This window comes from Lynx rufus, unplaced genomic scaffold (assembly GCF_022079265.1).
Source record: "Lynx rufus isolate CCGP_SWC_20201006 ecotype Redwood Valley unplaced genomic scaffold, mLynRuf1.p SCAF_4, whole genome shotgun sequence".
Lineage (NCBI taxonomy): Eukaryota > Metazoa > Chordata > Mammalia > Carnivora > Felidae > Lynx > Lynx rufus.
The window spans coordinates 63,810,018-63,832,340 of NW_025814856.1; the positions used below are offsets into that span (position 1 = coordinate 63,810,018).

Below are 22,323 nucleotides of genomic sequence, written 5' to 3' on the forward strand. Positions count from 1 at the left end.
TGGAAAAGGAGAGCCATCTTCCCACTGGTCCATATTTCTCCCCAGAGGTTTCCTGTTCAGCTTTGTGTACCTTCTGTGCACAGATCTGTGTGGCTGGGAGAGAGGAGTGAGCGGGAGTCATTTTTTCAACATTTGCTTTTCCATTTTGAAGGAGGTCGTCAATCTTTGTTGAGGTAGGCAGTCTGTGGATCTGGACAAGCCATTGGTGTTTCCTGGAAGACCGCTTTCATTAAACGCTCTGATTTGGGAGAAGTGATGGCTTTTATTGTTTTGATTTTGTGTATATTTGCAATGCCCTCATTTTTATTTAAGATTTTTGGCTTTGTGATTTTTTACCTTTGTGATTTGTCCTTTTTTTTTTTTCTTAATTCTAGAGAAAGTGATCATTTGTTCTTTTGCATGGAACCAACTATTTATTTAACTGTTCTATAAAATCTTGTCTTCTAACGAATTTCTCCTTTAACTGTTCTTTCCTCTCCTATCCTTAGATGTCCTTTTGGTCTTTTTGTCACTCTTTTAGCGTGATTATTAATTCTAATTATTTCTTCTTGATTAAAATTTAAAGCTGTGAATTTTCCTCTGACCATTGTTTTAGAAAATATTCCACTCGTATGGCTTCATTTATTGTTGTTGTTATTTTCCAGACATTTCACAATGTCATTTGATTTTTCTTCTCAGAAAGAGCTTTTATTGCGAAGTTCCAAATTATTATTTGATAATAATATTGTGATCCCTTCTGTTTTGTTATCTGCCTTTTCCTCATCCCTGCACTCGAGATCTGCCTCTCTCAGAGCTGACTTAGGTTTTTGCCTGTGATTCAGTCTTGTAGTCTTTTGCTTTAATAGTTGACCTTATCCATTTGTATTTATTGTATTGCTAGAGAATTTGTTTTATGTTCATGCTGTCCTCTCATTTTATGCTGTGCTTTCTTTTTTTTTTTTTAATTTACTTATTTATTTAGAGAGAGAGAGAGAAAGAGGGCAGGGGAGGGACAGAGAGAGAGGGAGAGAGAGAATCCCAAGAAGGCTCTGCGCTGTCAGTGCAGACCCTGATGCAGGGCTCAAACTCACAAACTGTGAGATCATGACCTGAGCAGAAACCAAGAGTCAGACACTTAACCGACTGAGCCACCCAGGAGCCCCTATACTGTGCTTTCTAATGTAATGCTGGGACTCTTTGTTTCATTGCCTCACTATATGGTCTCTTATTGTTTTTGTTGACTGCTCGTTTCTGTTTTCTGCATGGCTCCACGTTTCGTCTGATAATTTGGAGGGTTTTTAGCCTGTGTTTGCTTCTCTGGTTTCCTCTACAAATAAACTCTCTCTAACATGTAATCTGTTGTCTCTATAGGGGTCATTCTAACTCCTCATTATAAACAATACTGAATTGTATATTCCCGATTCCACATACCATTCCTCTTTTCTTTTTAAATGGATCTTTCCATTTCATCTTTTTACCCCTAACATTTTGAGGGGGGGGCAACATGGCACTGGCCCAGGGGTCAGAACTGGACATGGCCGGAGATTGGGTGTGATGTTTATCTCCAATCCTCACCAGCATCTGCGTTTGGGGCAGCATAACTCTCCTATATGCATGTTAAGTCCATTTGTAAAAGGAAAACAACTTTGAATTCTCCATGGTGTCATGTTTGATTTTGGGTTTTTTTTGAGGAAAAACACATTATAATTTCTGAAAGACTAAAAACTTTAAATAATGTTATCAAATTGAAGGATTATCATCTTTTGGTTACTGTTTATCAACAGCTTATTAACCATAAAAGATGAAGCCACTTTGCTGACAGCTTTATTTTCAATGTATTATTTTTTATGATAGCGATTCTCAGTGCATTTTGAGACATGACATAGTAAAGTAACTTGTACTTCTAACAGGAATTTTTTTTAAATCCCACTTTGAGAAACTAAGGATCCTAGTGAGTTTGCCTGCCCCTGCTTAAATATTCAAAATGTCAAGTAGGTAGAGAATAGTTGTACCAACATTCGTAACTTGTCAATTTCTTGTAATTGGCATCGTTTTTAGTATTTCTTTACATGAAGATTCTGCATGTAATTTAAATAATCAGAGGTATCCAACGTTAGAGTAATTTGAACTATTTAATTTTTTTAAAGTTTACTTATTTTGAGAGAGAGAGAGAGCACAAGTAGGAGAGGAACAGAAAGAGAGGGAGAGAGAGAGACAGAGAGAGAAAGAGAAAGAGAGAGAGAGAGAGAGAGAGAGAATCCTAGGTAGGCTCCACACTGTCAGTGCAGAGCCTGATGCGAGGCCCGATCTCACGAACTGTAAGATCATGTCCTGAGCCAAAATGAAGAGTCAGATGCTTAATTACATGAGCCACCCAGGCGCCCTTAATTTGAACTATTTAAAGTTAAAAGGCTCTTCCTGACAATACTTACCATGGAATCAGTAATGCACTAAAAAGATTTTGAATTCACTTACATACGGATATGTGCGAGGTATATTACGGATTATTATCCTATGATTTTGTGACACTCATATTTATTATCCTGCGTCTGTAAGCTTACAGAACACCTTGCTTAACGTTTAACTGTGACCTGAGGCAGAGGTGAACCTTGTAAAGGGGTGCAGACAATCTGCAATTGTGCTTCTGATTTCCGGATAGTTCGTAAACGTGGACTGGGATTGGTCATCATGATGATGTATCAAAGGAAGGTCTGAGTGACGGTGGCATCAGTGAAAAGCAGAAGCCACCATTTATTCTTTATAAACAAGTCTTTGTTGTCTTAACTAATCTCCTTGAATAAACGATTAGGCTGGAAGATTGGCCCATGCTATGCACAAAAAATGTGTTATGATTGGATGAGCCATTTTGTTGCCAGGAATTTGTAGCATTTTCTTGTGGGGAAGAAGGCAAAATCTTGGCAGCCTGAAAATATAATTTGGTATAATTTTACTGTTTGAAAAGGACTTTCCGTAATCAGATTTGTGGCTTCTCTCTCAGTCAGGTGCAGGGGGGAGGTAAAAGTGAATAAAAATCACGGTGTACGTACCCCCGGCGTGAATGTCTCTGTTCTCTTAGTCTTACGTGTACCTCTGTTGAATACTAACCAGAGGTTCCTGAGACAGCTCAGCTCCACTGGTGTCAGGGGGTAGAACACACGGTTGGTAAGTTTGTTCCCTCATGAGCTCTCTGAAGATGTGCATAGTATTATCTCAATAAATGACCCACCCCCTTCATTTTGCGGGTGAAGTACCTGAGACCAGACAGGTGAAAGACTCTCCTTAGTTATGTAGCTTGAAGTTAGTGGTGACTTAGTCTCTGATTCCCAACACTCGTTCTTTTCTTCCTTCTCCCTAACATTTGTGGAAGGAAGTAAAGGGAAAAATATGATGGGGCTAGTGATCAGCCTCATTCAGTTACGGGTTTGATGGGAGGACATTTAGAATAATTAGGAGTGGGGCGCCTGGGTGGCGCAGTCGGTTAAGCGTCCGACTTTAGCCAGGTCACGATCTCGCGGTCCGTGAGTTCGAGCCCCGCGTCGGGCTCTGGGCTGATGGCTCAGAGCCTGGAGCCTGTTTCCGATTCTGTGTCTCCCTCTCTCTCTGCCCCTCCCCCGTTCATGCTCTGTCTCTCTCTGTCCCAAAAATAAATAAACGTTGAAAAAAAAAATTAGAATAATTAGGAGTGTGGCCATTTACCTGGTTTATCTGTGACTGAACAGCCCTAATCTATTTAGAAGTCAGTATTAATCTTTTACGTTGGTTTTAAAGACTTGGCTTCTCACATGAATTATACTTATAAATATGCTCGTTATCTGTACTTATATTTCACACATCATTTGTATAAGGTGATAGATGATAAAATTTGTGGGGGATGTGTGTGTGAGTGTGTGTGTACGTGTGTAGGCTTAAACCCAGGGAACGGACTTATTCAGAAAATGAGGTAAAAACATCTTACTGACCCACTTTTAAGAAACAAAACAACATGGGGGCCTGGTAGTCTTTGTAAAACCATGTGCCGCCATAATGGAAGGTGCACATCCAGTCACTGGGTTTGCTCACGGGCTCAGAAGCTTCCCCTGACACACGGCTGGTGTCCACGAGACACTGGGAGCTGCTCCTGGGCAATCCAGTTGTGAATTGGAAACCAGTTGTGAGAACAACTCTGCACTCACTCACCTGACGAAGGCTGCGGTGTGGGGTGCGTTAGTAGGTAAACCCCGCAGTGAAGTGTGGATAGTGGCAGTAAAACATCAAGCAGTTTCAAGGCAGACAGGTTTAAAAATCTGACTGGGAAGCAGGTCACCCCAGGACCACTGAACACTTCTTTCTTGGCTCTTTTTAAACCCATTTCCGCAGCTCCGTGACCGCTGATAACATAAAGGAAATTAGATACCCGAAAGGGAGTAGAACTCAGCTAAAATCTCTTCCAGTGTTGAAGCAGGGCTTGGCACAGGCCCTCACAGGGCTCCAAACATCTTATTAATTTTCAGAATTCCTTGATATGTTACATCATTAAATAAGGAGGAAAAAAAAAAACAAAGCTGGTCAGAGCGCGTCGCGTAAGAGTCACTTGAAGTTCATTTTTAAGTCAGATCCATGACTGAAAAATGTCTTGCTTTTCCAAGAGGCGCTGAAGCATGAAGCGTACAGAGTATTATGCCCTCCTTTATCAGGTCGAGATTACTGACCTGCAAGGGTGTGGAAACCATAAAATAGAGGAGAGTGTTTTCTAATAAACGAGTAAATGTGATTCCCCGTGGTCTTGGCATAGGAAATGTTTGGTTAGCATCCCTCGCGGATAGGTTAAGATTTATAACCTTGGGCTCCTCTCCTTCTGGGTCAGTGAGGGTGAACTCTGGCTTAGGTGTAGGGACCGGAGCTAACAAACCAGAGCTAGAGAGGCCCCGGCATGCTTCGACTTAATGTGTCTTTAATGCTGTTTGAAGGCTCAGCCCCACCGTGGCTCAGTAGCCGCTGGTTCTTTTCTGCAGACATTCTGCTAAACCACCCACAGTGATGGATGTCAGTGCATCATACGCACGGTAGAACTGATAGGTATCTTATGTGCAAGATGTGAATGGGGTGATTTCTACTGACTCAGAGCAAATGCAAGTGCTTTACCCGCACAGCCGACAACAGATGTCCTGCTCTGAACGTAGAGGAGAAGCCCCTTCGTTCCACTCTGATGTGAAATTTTGTCCTTAATTTAAAAATGTCGCTTGTGTGTAACTAGAAATTAGGCAGTCGTCAGTGCACTGGGTGATGAGTAGCTCTGAAGACAGGAAGACATTGGACTCTTTCTAGTGTTAAATCCCTACACCCCCCGGCTGCCTTTATTAACCTGTTCTGAGTGTTTCACCTGTTCTGAAGCCCAGAGATACCTGCTGGGAAGGAATAAATGTGGGTGTGGGCATTGCAGGTGTCCTGGGGCCACCGAACCATAAAAAGGATAATTTAAATCTGTCTTCCATAGCTTTAAGTGGCTTGAGCTGTTTAAATATAAGTTTCACACATTTAAATTGTCATAAAGCTAGTTGATTTGGGGAGGAACTGCTAGGAGACCAGGAAAACTCATTCCAGCAGAACCTGGAAAAACATCCTTAAACATGAAAAATTGTGCCAGGAGTTTTATAGATTAGCATGTACAGGTGAACAATTTTTGAAATGTAAACTTTCAGTTGAGATGTGTAGTAGCTAAAAATCCTAAGTGTAAGGTTTGATGAATTTTTATTATGACAGCCCACCCGTATAAGCATCCTTAGGACCCAGATCATTGCCAGGACGCAGAAGCCCCCATCATGAACTGTCTCCGTCAAGAGGCGTCCAAACTAAAGATAAGCACTGTAGTGACTTTTATCATCAGAAATTAGCCTGCTTGTAAACTTTATTCAGGGATGCCTGGGTGGCTCAGTTGGTTAAGCATCCAACTTCGACTCAGGTCACTGTCTCGAAGTCAGTGAGTTCAAGCCCCACGTCGAGCTCTGTGCTGACGGCTCAGAGCCTGGAACCTACTTATGACTTTGTGTGTGTCTCCCTCTCTCTCTGCCCCTCCCTACTCACTCTCTCTCTGTCTGTCTCTGTCTCTCAAAAATAAATAAACACTAAAAAATTTTAATGGAATCATATGGTACATACTCTGTTTGCTATTTCCTGGCAGTATCACGTCTGTGGTATACAGCCATATCGTTTGTGCTGTGTGTTTGTTCATTTGGGTTGGTATTGACACACATGTGCTACAGATGTTCCAGAACATTCATTGAACACATGAAGACATTTATGTTGAGGAATGAAATTTCTTCCAGACAGCATGCGCTATTTAGCTGTTGCAGGTGCTGACACCCCATTCTGATGGATATGATTCATGCATATTCACACCAAGTGTAACAACAACCCAGTGGTTTTTAGTATAGTCACAAAACTGTAACTATTTCCAGTGTCTCATTCCCAAACATTTTCATCACTTTGAAAAGAGACCTTTTACTATGAGTAGTCATTCACTGTTGTCCCTATCCCCCAGCCTTCACCAACCCTTAATTGCCTTCTTGTCTCTAAGGATGTGCCTATTTTGGACATTTCGTAAAAACGGAAACATATGATATGTGTGGCCTTTTGTGTTTAGTTTCTTTAGCTTGGCATATGGTTTTCAAAGTTTATTTGTGTCATAGCATGTATTAATACTTCCTTTTTAAGATTTTTTAAACATTTATTCCTTTTTGAGAGACAGAGAGACACGAGTGCTTTCTCGTGGATGTATGTTTTTGGATCTTTCGAGCAGACAGCTAGGAGTCATCCTTGAGTCATATAGCAGGTATCTCTGAAGGTAGCAGCTGAGGCGCCACAAGCTATTTCTTTAAAGCAGCTGTACTCTTTTATGTTCCCGACTGTTTTATAGTCCACATCCTCACAAATATGTATTATTGTCCACCCATTTGATTATAGCCATCTTACTGGGTATGAGATGGTACTTCAGTGTGGTTGTGATTTGCATTTCCTTAATGGCTAATGGCGCTGACCATATTTTTTTCTTCCTTTCTTTCTTCTTTTAATTTAAATTCAAGTTAGTTGACGTACAGTGTAGTCTTAGTTTCAGGAGTAGACCCCAGTGATTCATCTCTTACATATGACACCCTGTGCTCATCCCTGCTTGTTGGGATGACCATATTTTTTTCTATGCTTGTTGGCTATTGGTGCATCTCTGGAGAAATCTATATTCGGACACTGTGCCCATTTAAAAAGTTGGATTACTTGCATTTTTATTATTGAGTTGTACGTATTATCTATATATTCCAGAACAACTACATTATTAGATAAATGATTTACAAAAAATTCTTCCATTTGTATAAGCTGCTTTTCTATACTTTTTGATGTTCTTTTAAAAACACAAACATTTTAAATTTTGATGATGTGCGAGTTGTCTGCCTTTTTTTGGTATTTTTTTCATCTTTATTGAGGAATAATTGACAAATAAAATTGTAAGCCATTTAAAGTGTACCTGGTGATGATTTTATAGACATATTCATTGTAAAAGGAGTCCTCCCATCTAGCTAATTAACCCATCTGTCACCTGGCATAGTTTTAAATTTCTTTTTAAAAAGTTTTCCTTTTCTGGTTTTATTGAGACATAATTGGCCTACCGTATGTGTTTAAGGTGTATAGTATTCTGATTTAATTTACGTCTATCGTGAAATGACCACAGTAACTTTAGTTAGCATCCAGCATCTCATATAGACCAAAAAAAAAAAAGAAAGAAAGAAAGAAAAATGTTTTCCTCCTTGTGATGAGAAGTCTTAGCTCTGGTCTCCTTACACCAAGCCGACGCACCGCACAGCGGTGCTAGCCCCGGGCGCCATGTTGCACCTTCCATCCCTGGTCTTCTGTGTCTTACACATGGACGATTGGGCTTTTCCTCCGATTTCCCTGCTCCCACCCCACCTCTGGCGCCCACTAATTTGGTCTCTTTCTACGTGAGTTTGTTTATTTTTTCTTTTCCTTTAAGATTCTACATATAAGTGACATTACAATGTCATGTAGTGTTTCTTTTCCTCATACGTGTGTGTGTGTGTGTGTGTGTGTGTGTGTGTGTATATAAAATCTCACAACTTCTTTATGCATGCATCTGTTAATGGGCACCTAGGTTGTTTCCATGCTGTCAGTAATGCCACAGCGAATTTAGGGGCACAGACATCTCTTTGACATAGTGTGTTCGTTTCCTTCGGATACATTTGTGGAAGCAGAATTGCAGGAACATAGGGAAGGTTCTATTTTTAATTTTTGAGGAAGCTCCATACTGGTTTCCACAGTGGCCGCACCAGTTCGCATTCCCGCCCACGGTGCCTAGGGGTTCCGTTTTCTCTACATCCTGGCCAACACTTGTTTCTTGTTTTTTGATGACATCCATTCTGACAGGTGTGAGGTGATACCTCATTGTGGTTTTGACTTGCCTTTCCCCAATGATGAGTGCTGTTGAGCATCTTTCCATGTGTCTGTTGGCCGTCTGGATGTCTTCTTTGGAAAAAAGCGTGTTCAGTTCTGTCAGGTTTTTAATTGGATTTTTTTTTTTTTTTTTTTTTTGCTATTGATTTTTGTGAGTTCTTTGTGTATTTTGGCTAATCCCCTTATCAGGTACATGGTTTATAAATATTCTCTCCCATTCTATAGGTTTTCCTTTCATTTTGTAAATGATTTCTTTGGCTGTCCAGAAGCTTTTTAATTTGATCTAGTCCCACTGCTTTATTTTGCTTTTGTTGCCTTCGCTTTTGGCGTCAAATCTCAAAAATTATCGCCAAGCCCGATGCCTAGAAGGTTAACCCCTATGCTTTCTTCTAGAAAGTTTACAGTTCCGTTTGAGATGATCGCTGTTTGTGATGTAAGGTAAAGCTCAGTTTTGTTCTTTTGCATGTGGTTTTTATTTTCCCAGCACTATTTATTGAAGAGACTGTCTTTTCCCCATTGTGTATGCTTGACTCCTTTGTTGTAAATTAACTGGGCATATAAGCACGTGTTTCTTTCTGAGCTATGTATTCTGTTCCACTGATCTAGATGTCAGTGTTTATGCCAATACCATACTGTTTCCATGACCTCAGCTTTGTCACATAGGTTGTATCTGGAAGCATGACGCCTCCAGTTTTGTTTTTCTTTTTCATAATTGCTTTGGCTATTCAGGATCTCTTGTGGTTCCATACAATTTTACGATTGTTTTTGTCCATTTCTGTGAAACACGTCATTGGAATTTCAGTACGGAGTGCACCGAGTCTGAAGATTGCTTTGTGTAGTGGGGACATTTTAACCATATTAATTTTTCATTGGAAGAATCCATAAGCATGGAATATCTTTCCATTTATTTGTGTTTCCTTCAATTTCTTTCACTGATGCCTTCTAGTTTTCAGCGTACAGATCTTTTCCCTCCTTGGTTAAACTTATTCCTGTTTTTTTATTCTTTTTTAATGCAGTTGCCATTGGGATCATTTTTTGTTTCATTTCTCTCTCTGATAGTTCATTGTTGGCGTATAGAAGCAAAATTAAATTTGGTATGCTGATTGTGTAGCCTGCAGACTTACTAAATTCACGTATTCGTTATAACCTTTTTTTTTGGTGGAGATGATAGCCTCTATCTTGTCTTTTGTCACTTATGTTTTTTATGTCATATCTAGAAACTGTGGCCTGACGTCAGAAAGCTTAATGCATTTGTTTTCTTCTGAAAGTATTATAGTTTTGTCTTTTACATTTAGGACTTTGATCCATTTTGAGTTGATTTTTATATATTGGGTGAGGTGTAGGGGTCTAAATGTTTGGAATATAATTTATAGTGTTCCCTTAGAAACCTTTGTATTTCTGTAAGGTTGGTAATAATATCCTCTCTTTCATTCCTTATTTTAGTAATTTGAATTTTTTCCCCTTTTTTTAATTAATTAATTTTTTTTTGGTTAGTCTAGCCAAAGGGTTATAAATTTTACTGATTTTCTCTATTGTTTTATTTTTCTACTTTTTGTGATTTTTTTGTTTCTAATTTTATTTCCTCCCTTTTAATTGCTTTAGGTTTAGTTTACTATGCTTTTAGGGGATTTTGCTACACCTTTAAAAAATTACTGAAGAGGAATGGTTATATTATTGCTTTGAAGTCTTGTTTAAATCTTGTTTCTTATTTAATACAAACATTACAGTTTACACCTTTCCTACAGGCACTCCTTTAGCTGAATGCTATGATTTTTGGTATGTTGTCGTTTTTATTGTATTCATCGCAAAGTATTTTCTAATTTTCAAAAACCAGTTCTTCTTTGATCTATTAGTTATTTGGGGGCATGTTCTTTAATTTGCACATATTCATGGTCCCCTCAAATTTCTTTCTGTTGCTGATTTCTCGTCATTTCACTGCAGTCAGAGAATGTATTTTATAGGATTTCAGCCCCTTACAACGCACCAAGACTTGTCTCATGAAGTGACAAATGTTCAGTCCTGGGAAATGTTCCACATGCAGCAGAGAAGACCGCATGTGCCACCATTGCTGGGGCGGGGGGTGGGGGAGGGGGGTTCTCCAAACGTCTGTTGGGTCCGGTTTGCTTATAGTGTTGTTCAAACATCCTGCAGCCGTCTTGGTGTTCTGCCTAATTTTTCTATCCATTACTGAACGTGACGTATTGAAGACTCCCAACTATTACTGTTGTATTGTTCACTTCTTACTTTACCTTGTCAGGTGTTCTTCCTGTGTAATGGGACTGGGTTCCAAGATGAAAACGTGTGAGCAATTGTTATGTGTTCCCAAGGAAGTGATGCCTTTATCACTCCGACATTATTTTGGAGACTGTGTGCATGGTGTACCTATTCTCTTTTTATTGTCCTAAAACAAACATGACGTAAAGGTTTTCATCGTACCATGTTTAAGAGGATAGTTCAGTGTTAAGTACAGGACCCTCAGAGATATTGCGGGTGGGTTCTAGACCACCGCAATACGAATGTCGTAACAAAGTAAGTCAAGTGAATTGTGGTCTCCCAGTGCATGTGAGAGCTGTATTTATGGGGCACCTAGTTGGCTCAGTCAGTTAAGCGCCCAACTTCGGCTCAGGTCATGATCTCAATCTCGTGGTTCCTGAGTTCAAGCCCCACGTCGGGCTCTCTGCTGTCAGCACAGAGCCTGCCTCGGATCCTTTGTTCCCCTCTGTCTCTGCCCCTTCCCCGCCTGAGTGCACACGCACATGCTCTCTCTCTCTCAAAAATAAACATTAAAAAATAAGAGTTATATTTACATTATGCTGTATCTGTTAAGTGCACAAGAGCATGATGTCTAAAAAGTGTATTTTTAATTAAAAGCACTTTATTGCTAAAAAATGCTAGCCATCATCTGAGCTTTCAGCAAGTCATAATCACTGATCACAGATCACCATAACATTTTTGAGAGAGAGAGAGAGAGAGAGAGAGAGAGAGAGAGAAAGTGCACGAGTTGGGGAGAGAGAGGGAGAGAGACTCCCAGGTAGCCTCCCCACTCAGTGCAGAGACTGACACAGGACCCGATCACATGACCCTGGGATCATGGCCTGAGCCGAAGTCAAGACACTCACCTGACTGAGCCACCCAGGCGCCACAGCCATAACAATTATAATAATAATGCAGAAGTTTGAAGTATCATGAGAATTGCTGAAACGTGGCACAGAGAGACAGGGCACGGAGAGTCTTGCCCGATGCTGGGCTGCCACAAACCTTCCGTTTGTAAAAAGCACAGTATCTGCGAAGTGCAGTGAAACGTGGGAAGCTGGCATATCCACTTGGTGTGGCCGTTCCCGGGGACCCTTCGGTCTCGGGGCCCCGGAACTCTGTACCCGTTCAGCCACACGCGGATCCCTTCTGTCCCCGCTGGGTGGCTGTCGCCATTCTCTCTCCCCGTGGTTTGGACTCCTTACTCACATCATATAAATGAAATCGTACAGTATTTGCCTTTTTGTGATACGTTCATCTCACTGAGCAGAGTGTCCTCAAGTCTGATCCATTTTGTAGCAGGCGTCAGAATTTCTCCCCTTTGTCCGTCTGTTGCACAACTAAGCCCAAAGTTTGTGCTTCTTCTCCTACGACTCCTTGACATGGACCCTCCTCTCTCACCATGCTGTTGTCTCATGTGTCTCTCCCTCTGCCTGCCTCCTCCTCTCTTCCTCTTCTCTGTGCCCACAAAGGTCCTACCCTTTGGATCGATCTCACCCAGAAGCGTCCCATACACATCTCCTTTGGATGAGTGAGGGTGACCCCCTGTCCCACTTCGCCTGAATGGAGGGGTTTCTCAGTTCGTGACACTTCTTACCCCTTGTAAACCAGGACACTTGGCCATGCCGGTGAAGCCGGCTCAACTCACTGCAAGCCCAGCAAGCGTCCAGCTGTCTTGTCCTCTTTGTTCTCTCCGCTGTCCCCTCCTCCGCTGTAGGCGTGCCTCCTCGAGACAAGGTCCCGTATCCATGAGGTCTGGGCTTTGTGTCGTTGCTTGTGGAGTGAATGTGTGATGGAGCACAGACTCCCAGGGAGCTTGGTGGCGGAGGGCTCCTACCCCCAGCGGGCAGAAGGGGAAGCGAATCCATCAGAGGGCACCCCCCTGAAGAAGCCCATGAGCAAAACTCATGGCCTGAAAAAGACCGAAACCCTGACCCACGAAAGCCTGATCATTTGTTTTGCTTATTTTTTTTTAATTCAAATCTAATTAACACATGGTGTTATACTAGCTTCAGTTGTACATAGAATGATTCAATAACTGTATATAATTCTCAGTGCTCATAAAGACAAGGGCACTCTTCACCCCCCATCTGTCGATTTCATACCCTACCTCCCTACCACCTCCCCTCTGGCAACCATTCGTTTGTTCTCTGTATTTAAGAGTCTGGCTTTTTGTCTTTTTTTGTGCGTTCACTTCTTTTGTTTCTTCAACTTGACATCTGGGTGAAATCACGTGGTATTTGTCTTTCTCTGGCTGACTTCTTTCACTTGGCATTATATTCTCTGATCTGATCCACGTTGCTGCAGATGGCAAGAATTCATTCTTTTTTATGGTTGAGCAATATTCCGTCGTGTGTATATTCCACATGTTCCCCTGTGGATGGACACTTGGGCTGCTTCCATATCTTGGCTGTTGTAAATAATGCTGCAGTAAACATGGGAATTAGTGCTTTCATTTTCTTTGGATGATTAGCCAGTCGTGGAATTCATAGATCATATAGTAATTCTACTTTTAATTTTTTTAAATGTTTACTTATTTATTTTTGACAGACAGAGAGAGAGAGAGAGACAGCACGAGTGCAGGGGAGGGGCAGAGAGAGATGGAGAGAGAGAATCCCAAGCAGACTGTGCGCTGTCAGCACAGAGTCCATATGGGGCTCGGACTCATGAACCGCGAGATCATGACCTGAGCTGAAATCAAGAATCGGATGCTTAACCTACTGAGCCATCCAGATGCCTCTAAATTTCTTTTTATCTAATAAATAATGTCCAACTCTCCACCAGATATTACAAGACACAGGGTGCCTGGATGGCTCAGCGGGTTAAGCCTTCGACTTTGGCTCAGGTCATGATCTCACAGTTCACGAGTTCGAGCCCTGCATTGGGCTCTATGCTGACATCTCGGAGCCTGGAGCCTGCTTTGGATTTTGTGTCCCCCCCCCCCCCCCGCATATGCTCTTTCTCTGTCTCTTAAAAAATGAATATATTTTTAAAAAATTACAAAAGAAAATAAATTACAAGACAAGCTGAAAGACAAAACACACGTTCCATAGAGACAAAAATGGCATTAAAACCAGACCCAGCCGTGGCAGATCGTGAAGTATCAGAATGGGAGTTTATAATAACTCTGACTGATGTGCTAAAGACTCTAATGGGGACAGTAGACAACATGTGAGAAGAAATGGGCACTGTCAGCAGGGAGATGGACACTGGAAGAGTAGAGGTGCTGTCAGTAAAAAGGAAAACTGTAGAGAGCAGGATGACAACAAACATGAGACGGGCTCAGCATTAGCTGGATGCCGCTGAGGAAGGAAGCACTGAACCTGTGAACGGGTTACCAGATACTTTGAAAACTGAAGTGCAGAGAGAAAACAGGAATGAAAAGGTGGAACGGACAGTCGGGGATCGTGACAGGGACGACACATGGCCTGTGTGCCCAATGGTATCCCCAGAAGGAGTCCAAAAGAGAAAGGGACAGAAGAAATAGCTGAATAATGACGGCACTGGTTTTCAAAATGTGTGATAACTCCTGGAGTGCGGAATCCGAAAGTCCACAAACCACCAAAGAAGACAAATACCGAAAAACCGACACGTGATCATGTGATATCCAAGCTGTAGACATTCAAAGACAAATTCTCGAAGGAGGCTGGCATGGGGGACAGATACCTTACCTACAGACTTACCAGAAGCCATGGAAGAAAGAAGGCAGGGAGTGGAGTGTTTAAAGCATTCAGAAAAAAATTACCACGCCCTAGAATTCTGAACCCTGTGAAATGATCTTTCAAAAGTGAAGGAGACATCAACACAAAATGAATTTGTTGCCAGCAGAACTGTCTTGCAAGAAATGTTGAGAGAAATGGGGCACCTGGGTGGCTCAGTTGGTTGAATGGCTGACTTCAGCTCAGGTCATGATCTCGCCATTCCGAGTTCAGGCCCCACATCGGGCTCTGTGCTGACAGCTCAGAGCCTGGAACTTGTTTTGGATTCTGTGTCTTCCTCTCTCTCTCTTTCTCTCTCCCTCTCTCTCTGCCCCTCCCCCACTCATGCACGTACGCGCTCTATCTCTCAAAAATAAACATTAAAAAGAAATTAAAAAAGAAATGTTGAAAGAAGGAAAATAATATAGGTTGGAAAGTCAGATTTACATAAAGAAAGGACGAACATTAGAGAAGGAGTAATTGAAGATAAAAAAATCTTTCCTATTTATTATTCTTCATTGATTTATTATTTCTTCATTGATTTTAAATAGTTTGTTTAAAACAATAACAGCAACTTTGTATCTGGTGATTGTGGCCTATGGCTGAGTGACATGAATGGTGGAAATCCAATTGGGAATGGAAGGGGGAATTGGGAATTCTCTGCTCTAAGATGCTTCCACTGGGGCACCCCAGTCGCTCCGTGGGTTGAGTGTTCGACTCTTCATTTCAGCTCGAGTCATGATCCCGGGGTTGTGGGATTGAGCCCTTTGTTGGGCTCTGCGCTGAGGATGGAACCTTCTTAAGATTGTCTCTCTTTCTCCCTCTGCCCCTCTCCCTCCACTCCTCTCTCTCTCTTTCAAAAAAAAAATAGGTACTCCCAGGTCATTTTTATTTGCAAGGGGGCTTGAAACAGTTATAAATGTATCTCGTGAACCACAGAACAACCAATACAAATTTTTTGTTTTCAATGTTTATTTATTTTTGGGACAGAGAGAGACAGAGCATGAAAGGGGGAGGGGCAGAGAGAGAGGGAGACACAGAATCGGAAACAGGCCAATACAAATTTTTAAAAAGAAATACAACATAGTCCAGGAAAGGAGAGAAAATGAAGTCGTATACAATGTTCAACTAAAAGCAGATAAGGAAGAAAAAGAGTGAGAAACAAAGAGAACAAATAGAAAATTGTTACTATAATCCAAGTGTGTCAAACGTCACTGTAAATGTACTGGTGTAAACGCACCAATTGATAGAAACTACCAGAGTGGATGAAGAGACAAGACCCAACTATATGTTTTCTAAAAGAATCCACTTTAAATGTAAAGACCCGGATGGATTAAAGGCAACAGGGAAAAGAAAGATATGCTGTGCTGACATGAATGCATAGAAAGCTGGAGTGTCCCCGTGAATTTCAGAGCAAGACAAAGGGCAAAAAGAAGTTGTTAGGAATAAAGTGGGATATTGCATAATGATAAAGGAATCAGTTCTCCAGACCTGGATGTGTGTAAACCCCACCCCAGCGTGTCAGAACCTGCGAGGATGGGGCGGTGGACCCAGAGAAGTGGGAGACATCAGTGCTCCCCTTTGAGGGACTGACAGATCCATCAAGCAGAAAATGAGTCAGGATACAGTTGAACTAACGGGCACATTAGTCAGCTGGGTCCGAAGACGTCTATAGGATACGTTGTGCAACAACAGCAGTGTATGCGGTCTGTTTGGGCTCACATGGGTGGTTCATCAAGATGGACCACATTCGGGGCTCCTTAGAAATGTGACAGTACAAGTTATGCAAAATGCTTTCTCGGATGACATTAGCATTAAGCTAGAAATAACAGAAAGGCAGCTGGAAAATCCCCAGATATTCAGGGATTAAACAACGCACTTCTAATTAACGCATGACTCAAAGACTAAATTGGACTCCATTAAAATAAAAACAAAATCTGCTCAGGGCAGAACACTTCTAAGGGCGTGAAAACACAAATCCCAGATGGACAGAGAATATTTGCAAAGCACGCATCTGATACAAGACTTGTATCCAAAAGATACAAAGAACCCAACAATGGAAAAATAAACAACCTGATTAGAATATGGTCAAAAGGTGTGAATGGATACCTCGCTAAAGATACAGATGGCACATGAAGAGACGTGCAGTGTCACATGTCACTGGGGAATTTCAAATTTAAGCAATATATACACGTCTATTAGAGTGCCAGAAATCCCAGACGCTGTCAGTGCCAGAAGCTGGGGACGAGGTAAAGCTATATTGGAAATGCTCGTGGTACAGCCACTACCCAGGACGGTTTGTGAGTTTCTCGCAAAGCTAAAGCATAGTCTTACGATAGCCTGAAGCAATCCTCCTCCTGGGTATTTATTGAGATGATTTGAGAACTTATGTGCACACACACACACACAAAACCAAACAACCCAAAAACCCTGTAGGCTAATGCTTACAGTAGTGTTATCAATAGTTGTCAAAATTTGGAAGCAACAGAGGTACGCTTCAGTAAGTGAATGAATAAACAAACTGGGGTGCATCTAAACAATGGAATAGGGGCACCTGGGTGGCTCAGTCAGTTAAGCGTCCGACTTCGGCTCAGGTCATGATCTCACAGTCCGTGGGTTTGAGCCCCGCGTCGGGCTCTGTGCTGACAGCTCAGAGCTTGGGGCCTCTTTTGGATTCTGTGTCCCTCTCTCTCTGCCTCCACCCAGCTCGTGATCTGTCTCTCTCTCAAAACATAAATGTTAAAAAAACAAAATTGGAACTCTATAAATTAGAAAAAAATTCCCTCCCTCTTCCTTTTATGTTGTAATCTTATTTTTTCTCCTCTTCCTTTTTTGTATGGTTCTTCTATCTTTCTCCCTAATGGTCACAGAATGAGAAAAATGGTAGACTGACAAGCGTAAGGTGGAGTTATTGGAACTGGCCCTTTAGTGAACTCCAGGCCCGCAGTAACACGCGGGCTTCCGTTTTAGCAGCCGTAAAAGGGTGGTGATGATTTTTTTTTTCTTTTAATAACTTCTGTGTGCATTTCTACTAGTAAAAGGAAATAGAATGAAGTACAGATTTGTGCTGTAACGTGGGTGAGCCTCTCTGAAGCTTCATGCGAAAGTCATATATTGCATTGTTCAGTTTTATAAACTACCCACCAGGCAAATCCACAGGAACGAAAAGCCAGGGGCTGGGGGGACAGTGGAATGAGGAGTGACCGATTTGTGGGTACAGAGTTTCCTCTGGGACCCCGGGTTTTCATTTGCAGTATTTTTTCATATGTTCAATGAGAGATGGATAGGCTATGCTAAAAATGTACTTTTTAAAAACCTGAATCTGAATGATAGTTTAGCCATTGATTCATGTTTTTAAAATTTTTTTTAATGTTTATTTATTTTGGACCTAGAGAGAGAGAGAGCGCACGAGCAGGGGAGGGGCAGCTAGAGAGAGGGAGACACAGAATCGGAAGCAGGCTCCAGGCTCCGAGCTGTCAGCACAGAGCCCGACACAGGGCTTGAACTCACGAACCGCGAGATCATGACCTGATCCAAAGTCGGACGCTTAACCAACTGAGCCACACAGGCGCCCCCCCCATCCATTAGGAATTCTCATAAATTGTTTTGGTGGGGAAATAATTGTTATGATAGCCATTTATTAAGCATGCCATATGCCTCCTACAGAGTTCTGTGCTTTCTGTATTATTTTTTTTTTAATTTTTTTTTCAACGTTTATTTATTTTTGGGACAGAGAGAGACAGAGCATGAACGGGGGAGGGGCAGAGAGAGAGGGAGACACAGAATCGGAAACAGGCTCCAGGCTCTGAGCCATCAGCCCAGAGCCTGACGCGAGGCTCGAACTCACGGACCGCGAGATCGTGACCTGGCTGAAGTCGGACGCTTAACCGACTGCGCCACCCAGGCGCCCCTATTTTTTTTTTTTTTTTACATAAAAAGCAGTCGTGGCCTCAGAGCCACGCCTGGGCACGTGGGTTGCTACCCATTCATCGAACCATTTACGCTAAATTGATTAGTTGCATTGTATGAACTGCAGTGAACTTCTCTTTGATGAACCAGGTTGGAGAACCGGATGATGTATGTCTGGGGAGCCAAATTTTCTGGACTGTGCTGCTGTTTCTCGTTGCAGAGAGACCGTGGATCTGTCTTTGGCGGGCGCCGCAGGTGTTCGCATGGGCTACTGTCCGCAGCAGGACGCCCTGGACGAGTTCCTGACTGGTTGGGAACACCTCCGTTATTACTGTACCCTCCGCGGGGTTCCCAACTCCTGCATTTCTCAGGTAAGTCTCCCTGAGGTTTTCCAGGAAAGCCTCCCGCTGAGCTATGCTCGGCGAACACCTTTGGTCCCAGCACAGCTCTCTGACCTGATAGATAAATGATAAACATACCTGAAAGATGTTTCCGATCTGATTACACGGAAGGAAACGCAGTCACGATGGTTGTGTCGTTTTCAGTTACGTACTGAAAATAGAGATCTGAGTGCGGAAGTCACTTGGGGTTAAGGGTGACATCATTTGCAACTTTGTCTCCTCTCCAAGTGCCTTTCAAGTTTCCTGGACTGTTGCTTTCATTCGGGAACAGAGCTCATAGACCCGCTGCCGGGGCTTACAGAGAAGGGTGCAGACTGTACAGAAAGAAGGCCAGTGGGGTGGGGGGGACTGGGACGTCAGGAGGAGGACTTCCTGGTGAGCGGGCTGACACCTGCCAGCCTGACTCCTTCCCGGGTGGGCTCCAGAGGATGGAGAAGTGCCAGAGACTGCAGATCACCCCCTTCCTCCGTCTCTGTGGGAGGAGGGGGTGGACGCAGCCCCGAGAACGCAGGAGGCCTCTGTGCAGTGGTCAGCCAAGCCGAGCTGACAGCCTTGATCGACAGCTCAGAGGACGTGCCAGGCGGAAGCCGCTGGAACGGCAGGTGCTTGAGGCGCAGTTTTCCTTTTCCTGCTCCTTGCAGGGATTCTGGAATGCTCCTTGCATTCCTGGATTCTGAACAAGGAGCAGAAGTAAGCGGCGTTTGCGGTGCATTTGCGACGTGATTCTGCAGGGAGGGAGCGTCCCAGAATTCACAGGAGACAAAACTAACAGCCTCACCTTCCCTGGTCCATGAAAATTCACTCGAGCGCTGTTCTGTCATCTTCTTCAGCCTTCTTCTCTTACCAATGTTCTGTAAGTTAAGAGCAAGTAAAGCAGAAGCCCTCCTGGTCCTCGAGGACCCGGGTCCCTTCACCCACCTGCCGCCGTCAGGAAGCAAGGACAACGGGCCCCCCCTGGCGGCCTGCTCATTTGTACAACTGTTGAGATCCGGGACTCATGAGAGCTCAGTCTTTAAAAGGCGTTTGTCTCTGTCAGCTCCCCCGGGTTCGTGTTTGATTGAAGAGGGAGATGCTTGGCGAACGCCACAAGCTGGCCCCTTTGCCGTCCCGGGGGAAATGCACGCTTGGAAAAGTTCTTGCCAATAGAGTGAGGCCTGGTGCTGCCTGTCATACGGGGCGATTCCCTCCTGAGTGTCGGCGGTCTTCCAGACTCCTCTTCCTGAGCCCCCTCCACAGAGAGAAGTTATCGTAACGGTGGCCGATGAGGAACTGTCTTCGTTTCCTTCCCGAAACCGCGAGAGAGGATTGCTGCTTGCCCCGAGCTTTTCAAGATGTCAGCACGTGTTCCCGGAGGATGTGGCTCCCTTTATGGCAACCTTCCCTCTCCTGTAAACTTTAGAAATGCGGGAAGTCTAGAGCAAACGTCCCCGTTCTAACGCACCTGTCACCAGGTGACCAGAAGGGATTATTGTTATTGTTATCATTAAATAACAGAAAACAAGACTTTTAGCCAACACTTCAGTATTTATTTTAAGTATTTCACAGCAGCCATATGAGGTAGAAAGGGTGCAAATGGGGAAGCTGAGAGGCAGGTAGCTGAGACCCGCCTCAGCTAGAATGGCTACAATGGGGAGGGGTTTTCTTTTGAAATCATACAAACCAGCTCCAGAGTAAGTGTCCTTTTGTTTTCAATTTTTTTAAGTTTGTTTATTTATTTTGAAAGAGGGAGAGAGAGAGGGAGGGGCAGAGGGAAGGAGAGAATCCCAGCGGGCTCCCCACTGTCAGCACAGAGGGCTCGAACTCATGAGCCTTGAGATCATGACCTGAGCCAAAATCAAGAGTCCGTCGGTTGAGCGTCCGACTTCGGCTCAGGTCACGATCTCACGGTTTGTGGGTTTGAGCCCCGCGTGGGGCTCTGTGCTGACAGCTCCGAGCCTGGATCCTGCTTCGGATGCTGTGTCTCCCTCTCTCTCTGCCCCTCCTCTCCTTGCTCTCTGTCTCTATCTCTCTCTCTCTCTCTCAAAAATAAATGAAGAAAAAAAATTAAAAAAAAAAGAGTCAGATGCTTAACTGACAGAGCCCCCCAGGTGCCCCCAGAGTACGAGTTCCTGATTAAGACGCTATCCTGATGCTGAGTAACATGCCGGCTGCTTGTCGAAGATGACGGAATTTCTTGTTCCCTGAATGGCTGGGTTTTCCTTTCTATGCCCCTTGCTGGCTAAGGAAGTAGCAACTGTGTGGAGTGACCTTGTGGCCCCTTAGCCCAAGGGGCTTCCTTTACACATCTCCCTCAGGGCTGGAGCTGCCCCCAGGGGGGCCTCACCTCCCGGACTCCCAGCCGGGGTGTTGATCTTTCCCTGGCCTATCTGCCGCTCACCTCGGTTCTCTCCCCCGGGCTGACGTCCACCTTCACGGTAACCTGGGCAGCCACAGTTGGGTCCACTGTGATTCCAGAGGCCCCCTTGTGCCTGCGGGAAGCCCCTCCTGAGAGCCCACCGCACCCCTCCCACCCCTGCCTCCCCCCCCCACCCCCCCACCGCCTCGGCACCCAGGCTGGTCTGCATCCCAGGGTCCCAGCTCACATATAGCCCACTCTTGGATCTTCTGCGTATAGTCCCCCTTCCTCCCCCTGCAAACTTCCACAAGTTCCATTAGATGGGAAAGAGAGGCTGTCTTCATTTGGCTCAAATTGAGGCTTGGTGTAACGGTTTTCAGTTTCTCCCCATTGTCCACACACCTCTTAGGTTTTTTTTTTTGGACAGGGATCATATTTGAACCTGAATTCAATGAACCTGATGTTTAAAAAATACATTGGGTTATAGCAAAAGGATCCAGGAGACAGGGGTGACATGTTCTGGCATGCTAGACAAACAGGGATGATAATTTAAGGGTTATTGTGATACCCAAACTGCCAAACCCCGGTGCTGATGGGGATGAGGCCTGGGGTTTCGTAGTTTGGGACGGAAGGGGCAGAGAGCCCTTCGTCTCTGTGCTGTGACACCACCCGCAGGTCCTATCAGGGGAGCCCCCTGCTGTGTCTCACCACCTACTGTTTGCTCCACGACACGCCTTTTATCCTGGAAGTTTCTTCCACTCGCACACAGTTTTCCTAGAGGGAGCTAGAAGTTACGGCAGGAGGAACGGGGACCTGGAGGAAAGTCGGGGTGGGGTTGGAAGAAAGGCTTTCTGTCCTAAATCCTGGGCCCCTTTTTCCTTCTTAGTTTGATCTTTACTGTCACAGGAAACTTTGATTTGGCCGTCAGTGTGGTAGAGGAAAGAATTTTGCTTGTAAGCGAACCAATACGTATGTGGACCTCCGGGCGGTTTATTTTGGGTTAGATGATCCTTACAAAGATGTACTAAGTGTGGGTCACGATCACGCACCGGGCATATAGGATGAATGAATCGCACACTCTGGACTTAAATGGAGTACAACTTAGAACTTTATGGGAGAGGGGCGCCTGGGGGGCTCAGTCGGTTAAGCGTCCGGCTCTTGATTTTGGCTCAGCTCATGAGCTAACGGTTCGAGAGGCCCAGCCCCACGTCGGCCTCTGCACTGACAGTGGGGAGCCTGCTTGGAATTCTCTCTCTCCTTCTCTCTCTCTGCCCCTCCTCTGCTTGTGTTCTTCCCCCCACCCCCACCCCCACAA

General features: G+C 43.9%; 1 protein-coding gene across 1 annotated transcript in view; it reads left to right on the plus strand.

Annotated features, from left to right (window-relative positions):
* The window catches only part of ABCA13 (ATP binding cassette subfamily A member 13), a 394,379-nt gene that overhangs the window by 331,102 nt on the left and 40,954 nt on the right, over positions 1-22,323 (plus strand). Inside the window, exon 56 of the mRNA XM_047096975.1 lies at positions 18,493-18,643. Coding sequence (XP_046952931.1) covers positions 18,493-18,643 — 151 coding nt within the window. The remainder of the gene's footprint in view (positions 1-18,492; positions 18,644-22,323) is intronic.